This window comes from Pagrus major, chromosome 4, assembly GCF_040436345.1.
Source record: "Pagrus major chromosome 4, Pma_NU_1.0".
Taxonomy (NCBI): domain Eukaryota; kingdom Metazoa; phylum Chordata; class Actinopteri; order Spariformes; family Sparidae; genus Pagrus; species Pagrus major.
This window is the reverse complement of record NC_133218.1, coordinates 19,550,739-19,561,752: the sequence shown is the minus strand read 5'-3', so window position 1 is coordinate 19,561,752 and position 11,014 is coordinate 19,550,739. Positions and strand designations below refer to the sequence as shown.

Sequence of the window (11,014 nt, the reverse complement as noted above, 5' to 3'; positions counted from 1 at the left end):
TGTCCTTCCATCCCATTCGTGTGAATGAGATATCTCAAGAATACCTTGGGGAATTGCTGCAAATTTGTCACAATAGTTCTCACAAAACCCATTTTTAGTCATTCCTCAAAAATGCATAAAATTACAACAAAATTTTACACAAATGTCTAATAGGATAAAATGATTAAGTGATGACATTTGATATCCAAAAAAAAGTTCAACTTCTCTGTGACACTTTCTGCGAAAAATGTTCTGGCCAATATATTCAACAGCGACTTGACTGGTGCGCAGAGACATACAACCGTGAGGCAGTAATTCTCATTGTAAAGTCATTATAAATCACAACGTGGCAAAAGTTTGCAAAACTGTAGTGAAAACATACAAGTTCAAACCAAAACAAGAACTTCAGCAATTGTTTTTAGTTATGACTTTATTGTGTAAAACTACTACCACTAAAATTCTGAAAAGATCATTTTGAGTTCAGGCTTTTGTCAAATGATGTTGTGCCAAACTAACTGACTTTAGAGATATGCAAACTAAACGGTAGTAGTGAATGGAACAAAAATATCTCCATATTCTGCTGCGCTCCAGTATGTGTTTGACAGTGTGTGTAAAATGTCAGCTTGGTAACAGTTGTCCCTTATCAGGTTGCATTCCTGCTGCATCTCATCATCATCACTGGCTCTCCTGGTAAAGCTTTGTCTGCTGTCACTCTGAGTATGACCGGGGCTACATTCACCAACAGATACATGAGAAAAATGAAAGACATAAAAGGTTGTGAATAACAGGTTTGTGTAAGGGGGTAAAGTTGAGGTATTGAGTGAAGATGACAATCAGAGAAACCCTGCCAGGCTGTGCTGGAGGGGGATCATCAGTTTGGATGATGCTCCATTCTTACCCCACTCCCATGGGGCGGGTGGGATATCAACAAGGTCCAGCACCAGCTGACATGCTTCTAGCCCAGCAGCACATTAGCATCTCTTCCAGTGCGTCCAGCCCCCATTACCACTCCACACCCAGCCGTCCAGCTCTTAGGCTTTGGAGCCATGGGGATTGCCTTTTTAGGAGACACCTGATCACAGCTGAACTCGCCAACGCCGCCCAACACAAAGAAACTGGCTGATAGCGTGATGCTTTTGTGTGTGTGTGTGTGTGTGCATCGACTCTTGGTACTGAGACACAACTGATGAGACACTAGAAAAGAGCTCTAGAGGTGGGAAAGTGTAGCAGAGACAGAGGTCGGTGGTTCCACCGATGAGGCTGTTTTAAATTCTTCAGGATGTTTTGGGACGAGGCAGTTTGTACTTTTTTCCATTGTTGAGGTGGTGATGAAGACCTGCAGCTGAAGGAGATCAGCCGTCTAAATCCCAGGAGAGGTGTGACTGCCTCAGTAAAAAGATATTTTTTCGTGAGCCAGCGTGAGCAGAGCCCGGTATCATGGAGAAATTCAAGGCAGCCATGGTTCTTGGTGCTGCTGGTGATGCTTTGGGCTACAGAAAGGGCCGTTGGGAAAGCTGCACCTCCGGCAAGAAGATCCAAGAGGAACTGGCCTCTCTGGGGGGACTGGGGGCCTTGAAACTGGACCCTGATAACTGGCCCCTGAGTGACACTACGCTGATGCACATGACCACAGCAGAGGCGCTTGTAACAGGTAGGTTTATGGTTGATATCGAGAAGAATGACAAGAGGATTTATGATTGTCTAAGAGGAGGATTAGAGCAGAAATCATACACACTAATTTGCTTCTTTCTCATACTGTAAAATATCAAATCAGTATTTGACATGTATCTTAATGACATGTATATCTTACCTCCCATAAAACTTTTCTCTCTCTATCTGTTTATTAATATATAGACACATCAGACCTGTCCATCCTGGCTTTTGCTCTTTCTACATTTAGAAGAACCAGAATAGCTTCTTCTATACAGTCAATGGCAGCTGTTAATCACTTCCTGGCACACCATCTCTAAATGACATACCATAATCCATCCTTGCAACCGGTCATCAAAGACAAAACCTCAGTAGAAACCTCACTACGAATGCTGTCACTCAAATGCCATCACAAGCTCCCTGCGGGGTGGTCAGGAGTTGTCAGGACAGAAAAGTCCAAAATAGATTACTTTGGAAAAGCTGATCCTCAGCTTTCCTTCACTGAACAATGGACTCCTGCGTAATCTGCGGGTATCATGTTTGGCTGCAGATGCGGTTCAAAGCCAATGACAGCAGTCCTGTGAAATGGTGATGACATCTTTTGAGATTAGGAAGCCCTATTTAGCCACAATGCCTGCTCACTAATACACATGCACAAACCGGCTCCTCTGGTTAAAAGGCATTTCTAATGGCCCAATTATTAGTCTTTAAACATGGTTTATTCAGTGTTTTATACAGTACATTCTTATCAGAAGCAGAGGTTAAACAACTCAAATTAAACCAGAAAGACCAAATCACTATTTTCTTAACTTCCTCTTTACACACATTAAAGGAAAAGTTCACCTCGTATAGTTTCGTAGTCCACAAAACATTTCTGGAGCTTCACGGCAAAACAGAGTTGCAGCATTCTCCTAAACAACTGAAGTAGATGGGGATTTGTTTTAAAATGTAAAATAAGCAACTACAAAGAAAAATTAATCCAATTGATTGATTGATCAAAAACCAATTTGAAAAGACGTTATTTACATCCTCAACGCACAGTTGAGCTCATACACAAACTTTAGACGGTATGAATGCTAATGTTTTTAGCTTAGCACCTTACACTGAAGACTTCTTCTTAAAAAACTGTCAAAAACAAACAAAAACTGTCTCCATACAGCTTGTCTGGGCTTAATCCCAAATTTATTCAAAGAGATGTTATTTTATACACCCTTTTTTAAGATGGAATTTTCTCTGTAGCCACTAAGAAGCACTAGGGTACAACCCGTCTGAAGTGGGTGCACGAGCGGGACCTCATGTCGAGGGTTTATAAAACATCTTTTCAAATCTATCCTCCTGCCTCCTCTGTGTAACACAATCTCAGTCCAGTCATGAGGGTTCCCGTCTTTCATCGAAGTCCTACACCACTAAATCAGAGGTGATGCTTCTTTGTCACCAGTCTGTCTCCCTCACACATGCAGAACGCACATAAACAAATTCTAGCAGGATGGCTGTGGGCTCAGCTCGAGGATCCCAGTTGACCCCTGGTTGTGTGGAAGTGACTCCACTCGCTCCACTGGCATGCTGGTCCTAATCTGTGGTGTGGCAGGCTGAGGCTAAACTTAGCCTGCCGCAGCACCACTCATCTCGCCTTGCATGCCAGTCATGAATGACTCTCAGTCCCTGTGTGTGTGTGTGTGTGTGTGTGCAGATTACTGGTGTCTGGAGGACCTGTACCGGGAGCTGGTGCGTCTCTATGTTGAAGCCATGGTGTCTCTTAAGGGCAGAGCCCCCGATCCTGCCACAGTGGAGGGCTGTGCTCACCTCAAACCTCACAACTTCCTGCTCGCCTGGCATACACCCTTCAATGAAAAAGGCTGGTGGAGATTTTAGATATTTCTTATTATTTAATGAGTCCAACATACTTGCATTCAGTGGTGGAAGAAGTATTCAGATCCTTTACTTAAGTAAAGTACTGATACCGCACTGTGAAAATACTCAGAAGTAAAAGTTACTGTATTCACAACCTTACAGAAGTTAAAGTATTACCAGCAGAATGTACTTAAAATATGAAAAGTAAAAATACTCATTGTGCAGCAAAATTGTCCCTGTCAGTTTTTTACGATTATATCTGATGTTTTTGGATTCATATCACAGCTACATTAAAGGATAAATTTACCCAATAATGAAAATTAAGTCTGTATCCTCTCACCTTGGTGCTGGTGGAATGCTGGGTGAAGTTTCTTAGTCCACAAAACATTTCTGGAGCTTCACAGCAAAACAGCGTTGTTGCATTCTCCTAAAAAACTGAAGTAGATGGGGACTTGTTTCAAAATGTAAGAAAAACTAAAAGAACACATAAAATGGCTCCGTACAGCCAGTCCAAGTCTCTGGAAGTCCCAAGATCCCAAATTGATTTGAAAAGATGTTTTTTTACACCCTCGACGCATGATCAGGCTCGTATACCCACTTCACACGGGGTGTGAGGTAACGCTTTTAGCTTAGCAGCTACAGTGAAGATTTCAGCTTTAAAAAGGGTCCAAATAACATCTTTTCAAAACAATTTGGGATTGCTGGGACTGAATGGAGCCATTTTATTATTTAGCTGTTTTGCTGTGAAGCTCCAGAAATGTTTTGTGGACTACAAAACTTCACCTGACTCTCCAACCACATAATGGTGGGAAGTTAATGATAATTTTCCTTTTTGGGTGAATTTATCTTTTAATGTGTATGTTGCATTTTACTGCCTTAGATATTTAAGGTTGAGCTAATTTTAACTACTTTAAATACTGTTAAATACTACAACAATACAGTCTATAAGGTCATCATACAGTTGTAGTGTTGCTGTCCTGTGAGAACCACAAGTCTCCAAAAAGTCTAATTTTCAGCTTTATGATGATGCATTGTCCAGATAATCCAAGAGAGTTTTAAAAGGATTAATTTAACTAAAGAAGTAGGAGAATGTTCTCAGCACATAAACAATAAATCCTTCATTTTCACCTGACAGAAAGAGTAAAAAAATTGTAATCAGAAAAGTAACAAGTACCTTAGATAAATGTAGTGAAGTAATAAGTCAAATATTTGCCTTGAGTACAAGTATTAAGTAGCATAAAATGGAAATACTCAAGTTGAGTACAAATACCTTGAATGAAGTCTGTATGTATCTGTGTGTAGGATCTGGGTTTGGAGCAGCTGCCAAGGCCATGTGTGTGGGGATGAGATACTGGCAGCCTGAGAGACTTGACAACCTGGTGGAGGTCAGCATCGAGATCGGCAGAATGACCCACAACCACCCCACAGGTGACAATGTTGGCACCTTCTAACCGATTCAAACAAATCTGTCAGCTCTGCTGATGAACTGTTAAGCATTTCTAATTGCTCAGTCGTGACTTGTGGTGTCACTCTTGGCTTTAGGCTTCCTCGGCTCCCTGACAACAGCACTGTTTGCATCCTACGCTATCCAGGGGAAACCACTTGTGACTTGGGGCCGCGAGCTCATGAAGGTCATCCCTCGGGCGGAGGAGTACTGCAGGAAGACCATACGACACATGGCAGGTAAGACTGTGTTTTCTGTGTGCAAGAGTCACATCATTACATCAGAGAGCATTATTGGTATGTGATTTCCAGTATATACAGTCATTTTCTGAGTTTGGTATGTATGCATGTGTGTCTGGGAGAGCATGACTGTCAGCTGATACCAGTAATCTGTGTGATTATGCATTCCTATGCAGAGTATCAGGAACACTGGTTCTACTTTGAGGCCAAGTGGCAGTTTTACCTGGAAGAGAGAGAGATAGAGAAGGAGGGACAGAACAAAACTTCGCTCCCTGATCGCTATGATGCTGAGGAGACAGACAAGGTAAATCCTTTTTTAATGATGCCCGGATTACAATACAAACTATTGTCTATTGCAAGTTTAAGAAGACACAAAAGATGTCCAGGTAGTTTGCCAAGAAGTGCTTTGTTGTTAAACACATAAAAAACAAGTGTACCTTCAGGTTTATACATTGACAGAACTCCTAACAGGACCAGTGTGCTGCTGTCCTCCACCATACAGATGTATAAGCGCTGGAGCTCAGAGGGCCGCGCAGGCCGGAGAGGTCATGATGCCCCCATGATAGCCTATGATGCTCTTCTAGGGGCAGGAAGTGACTGGGCTGAACTGTGTAAACGAGCCATGTTCCACGGAGGTGAGGACCTCCTGCAAGGCACATTTAAACACAGACAGAGAAAACAGTCTGCTCATGATGACTTGTGTGAAAATGCTGTTTTAATAGGTGAGAGCGAAGCCACAGGCCTGATTGCGGGTTGTCTCTACGGACTCCTGCATGGTCTCAACCAGGTTCCTTCAAGCCTGTACCAGGATTTGGACAAAAGAGAACGTCTGGAGGAGCTGGGAGAAGCACTTCACAAGGCAGCATCTGTAGAGAAGATCATAGACAAGTAATCCTGCTCTTCACTGGCCTGAACCCTACTGGCTATCAGAGGAACTGCACATGACTGTAAAACTGCTTCTCTTTATCCCAGACTAGCCTCTAGTCCTCAGTGGTAGTATCTCAATAGTCTTGAGAGGAGTCCTGTCCTCTCCTCATCTCGATTGTGCTTTACACAGATCTGTCACTAACTGTCAATGTAAGTGTGAGGTGGAGGAACATCAAAAAGGAGGCCATTTAGAGTACTTATGCATTTCTTGTTCTGTTGATGGCAGGGAGGAGTTACTCTTGGGCCTTTATAACTTTTATTTTAACTCAGACTAGTAAGCTACTTAACTTCTTTAAATCAACAAACAAAAGGTGATTAGCTTCTGCTGACATTTTCCTTTTCTACTGCTAACCTGCATTAATACGAAGCACATGGCTATGTGTTGAAGGGAGTATCTAATTCATCAAGATCAGCAAAACTTTGTGCATAAAGCCTGTCAGATTTAAGTTCTGATGTCTTCACAGTGAGCTTCAGTAGTTTTTAATCCAGATCTTCTTGGCTTTTCTTAAATGCATGTAACATGTTCTGTTAACTTAGAGATGATTTTAACGTTTATGCATAACATTATTGAATTTAGAATAGTAAGCATTTATACTGTGATCAGTTATTATATGCACTGTGATGCTACATTGTGAAAGCAGTATTAAATGGTGAAGATTAATATGACTTGAAGATTAAAATGGACTTATATACAACACGCATGAAGTGCCTGTCTCTTTATCTTAACTAAAGCTTTTATTCTGATAGACAGCTTGTTTCTTTTCCTGCCAGATTTACTCTTCTTGCTACACAACCCTCCTCTACAATCCCCTGAACTAATCACCTGTAACAAGTTCGCACTGCAAGAACACTTCACTTCAAGTCAGGAAATTCTTTCTCTTCTACTTTCCAGTACTTCTCTTTAGGTACATGTTATTCTAGTAAGTAAAAGAGACTCTAAACCCTTGCGGACTTACTGGGAACGCGCCTCAAAGTCATTGAGACTGTGGGTGTGGACATTGGGATTGGGCCATAGTCACTCTGAAAGGCCAAATTCTCCATGCTCCAAAAACTAAACCCTCTCCAGTTCAGTGATGCTCATTTCTTGGGGTAAAAGAGACTTAAAGCCAACCTTAAAGGCAAATTCACATATCTATCATTTAATGGGTGTGTTTAAGTAAGAGTTATCCCCAAATTCTTTTTCACCATAGTGCCATAAATTAAAAAAATAAATAAGAGAGAGAGAGAGAATTCCAAAATTGCAAATTTAGAATCATCATCTTTCAAAACTGGTAAGATAGTCAGGTGCCAGTTCCTATATAGTTAGCCTACTTAGCCTGTTCTTATCGTTTCCAACAGTATAGTGTTGTGTTTACTAGGCCTATCTATCTTCCTGCTGGTACAAGAGCAAACCACCCATTTTGTACAATGTTTAGTCTGTTAGAAGGCTGAGTAGGAATGTAATTTCAAGTGCTGGCCACACATGTCGACCACCAAAAATACTGCACATTTTCTACCTGTGGGAAACAGTTACTGATGACACCAATTGTAATTTGTGACCATCGATTCTGACATATAATCACATGATCTTCTCACAGTTATGCACCCAGCACTGCCCATACTATCACGCAATAGTAATTTGCTGTCAATATCCGTAACTATTTAGGTATGCTTGGCTGCAGATGGCAACAGGGAATAAGTCTTACATGTCCTCTATTCTCCATAGACCAGATTCTCGGAAAGCCAGTATCACCCCTGATGCCGGTATGTTGAGGAAGTTGGTTAGAGACCGCAACTGTCGGCCTGTGCTCCGAGGGATTCTGGAAAGTCTCCTGCATTACCTCACACAGAATCTGCCCAAGTGGACCACCAGAATTGGACACCCGGACAAGCCAGGGTCAGAGATTGTAGTTGAAAGAAACACAAATTGGCCTGACCAGAGAATTGAGGCCTCAATCAATCAGACTCAGGCAAGTTGCACTGTTTCTCAGCACCCTGAAGAGCATGAAACAAAACAGATAAAGACTGCTGAGAGCAGTTCAAAGATCCCTGAGAAATGCTGGTCAGATCCACAAAAAGACAAGCCAAGAGATCAAAGAGCAGGAGACTTAATACCCCAACGTCTTACCACATTCCAGCTCCTCCAATCCAAATTCATACGGTCCACGCCTAAACCTCCCATGACCCACCAAAGGGAGGTAGGAACTCTGTCCTGCAGCAGAGGAGTGGCAGGTAATGTGAAACACTGCCAAGACAATGAGCATTACATGCACAAGAAGGAACGGACTAGAACAGAACAAGGACTGAAGAGGGGAGGCAGTGTGAAAGATATGATAGCCAAGTTTGCCACGGCTGAACAGAAGGAGAAGGGAGAGAAAGAGCCAATCAAACCACAACTCATCGGAAGAGGGATCCTTCTATCCTCCTTGATGGAGAGGTTTGAGACGGTGGCCACTGTTTGTAAGGGAAGTAACTTGAAATGTTCACATGAAAGGCCTTCTGAAGGAGTCAAGGCGACAAGTAATATAAAACAGAGGGTAGCTTGTCACGAAAGGAGGCGCCAAGAGGCCGTGGATCAAACTGTTCACAAACAAACAGATAGTAAATCTGTTGTGCAGCAGCTGAGAGCAAATCAAACTACAAACAAGCAAGAACAAAGACCACAGCAGGTAAAAGTAAACTCAAACCTGGAAGAAAAAAAGCATTGCAAAGCAGAACAAAAGAGCCAAACGGGGGACGAGTGTCCAGATCAAAAGGCTGAAGGTTCATTAAAGCACGTAAAAGCTCAAGTTCATGATGAGGATGTTAAAGAGAGGAGGTCAGGGGAAAATGGTGCTATTCACATAGAAACTCGTACCACCAAAAAGTTAAAATATGGACATCTGGAGCTGCTCTGTTTAACATCTGTCATGGAGAGTTTGTTCCCAGAACCTAACAGGCTTTTTTCTCAGGTAGAAGCCCAAGTGAGCTGGCATGTGGCAACCATCACGACCTGCTCTCCTGTGTGGTCCACATGTGTGGACTCCTCTCCCAAACAATATGAACCATCAGAAAGCTCACACACAAACTTGAAGACAGAAGCTCCTCATAGATCTCTACAGTGCTTTTACAGGGAATCAAGTTCAAGTGAATGTGCTGGTGAAGTTGCTGACGGAAGATGCACATTACTACCTAAAACTGAGAGCAAGCCCATGGAGAACAGGGCAATGGAAGATCTGGACCCAACCAAAGCTGTGACCATTCAAAGAGGGTTGCCCAAGTACGTCATCCCGCGTGTTTATAGATGTGATTATCAACACGTTGTTGATGATCAGACCGATTTCTCCCCTCAATCTGCTCCAAACTCAGAAACTACTACTCTGCTGCCACCACCACCACCACGATTAGATACTTCTTCTACGTCTGCTTTTAACATAGAATTGGTGACATGTCATAACATAAAAACAAAAGAGAAACCAACAGAGAGTAAACCTCTAGAAAAAGAAGAGGACGCAAGAGAAGAAGTAGCACCAGTGGACATAAATGATACAAGTGTGCCGCAAAGTTTTACACTTTCTGAAGACATGGCCAGTACGGCTGCTTATGAAGACAGCAAGACTTCTGCTGTAACGTCACCTAATATTCAACCTGAGAGAGACAGTCCAAAACAGAGACCAAAGTACACAACAATCAGCTATGGGGATCCTTCAGTCAGACAGACATATAAACCCAAAACCATACGCTTTACTGACACCTTCACGTTCTGATGATTTACAGGTCAAGCACTGTTTCTGTTTCACAAGTACTGTACAAGGAATTTAAATCAAGATTTGAGTTCCTTCATACATATCACCAACAATCACAGTTACTACAAACTTACAGCAACAAAACACAGTGCAAATAACAAGTGAAAGAGGTGCTTTTCATTAAAAGTACAGAGAGTAAATGTGATCATCAACATCCAACAATTTAGTTTCTTTGCACAGATTCATAAAATGACTTCACAATATAAAGATAAGAAAAACACATCACTTGGAGTCCACTTCAATATTGTTTTATAGCACTGATAACCTCCATATGACCTACAACAGTTACATTGGCCGACCCAGACCTTATCAAGGTTGAATTGTTGCAAACAGCACTGCTAACCTGATAACAATTTTTACCTTCTGTACAAAAATCAGCATCATTATCTTTTCTACATGCAGAACTTGAAATGTTTCCTCACAGTAACAACACAGTAGGCTGCAATAAGTAAGAATTTTAGTTTGAAACTTTCATATTTATGTAAATTTATGAAGACAATAACATATTTATGTAATGTAAAAGACATCTACTTCTTGTGTTGCAGAGATGTCTCAACTGAAGTTAGCATGCAAACCAGCTAGCCCGACCCGTCCTGTCTCGTAATACCACTTTGTACCTCAATAGAGGCCCGGTTCCATGGTCTACCCACTTGGATCTGGTTCTGGTGCCCACTGGCTGTACGGCTCACTGGGTTAACTAGCTAATGGCAGCTACAGTTAGCAGCAGTTAGGGGTTATTCTGGTGATATGCTGCCCCCTCTTTGTCAGGAGTATGAATTCGACAGGTTGCCAATTCTTACATATTGCACCTTTTAGTGTTAAGTAGTGCACACGCATTAAAGGTGCTATTTGTAAGATAAGTTGATTTTTGAGTCTCATTCCCAACTCATGAAATACTGACTCATTGGGATCGTAGGTCGGGCCGGTTACCATCCCAACGCGTCAGTTTTTGACAAGTTGAGAAATCTAAAGCGTTTGTATTTGAAGAGTTTGGAAAGAGACTCAAAAATCAACTTTTCTTACAAATAGGACCTTTAACATTGATGCATAATAAAGTATGAAGACAAAGATGTATAATCATTTAAATCAAAATAAATCTATGTTAATCCATCCATCCATTTAAGGCCTCTAATCCTGAGCTGGGCTGCAGTGGCAGCAGG

The 11,014-nt window shown here is 41.9% G+C and overlaps 1 protein-coding gene across 1 annotated transcript; it reads left to right on the top strand.

The window, feature by feature from the left end:
- The first annotated feature begins 1,121 nt into the window (after positions 1 to 1,121).
- On the top strand, positions 1,122 to 10,551 carry adprhl1 (ADP-ribosylhydrolase like 1). The gene is made up of 9 exons (XM_073463835.1): positions 1,122 to 1,630; positions 3,320 to 3,484; positions 4,783 to 4,908; positions 5,023 to 5,163; positions 5,340 to 5,467; positions 5,666 to 5,798; positions 5,886 to 6,051; positions 7,796 to 8,525; positions 10,480 to 10,551. The coding sequence occupies exons 1-9, from the start codon at positions 1,417 to 1,419 to the stop codon at positions 10,549 to 10,551; spliced, it is 1,875 nt and encodes a 624-aa protein (XP_073319936.1). The 5' UTR covers positions 1,122 to 1,416.
- The last annotated feature ends 463 nt before the right edge of the window (positions 10,552 to 11,014 follow it).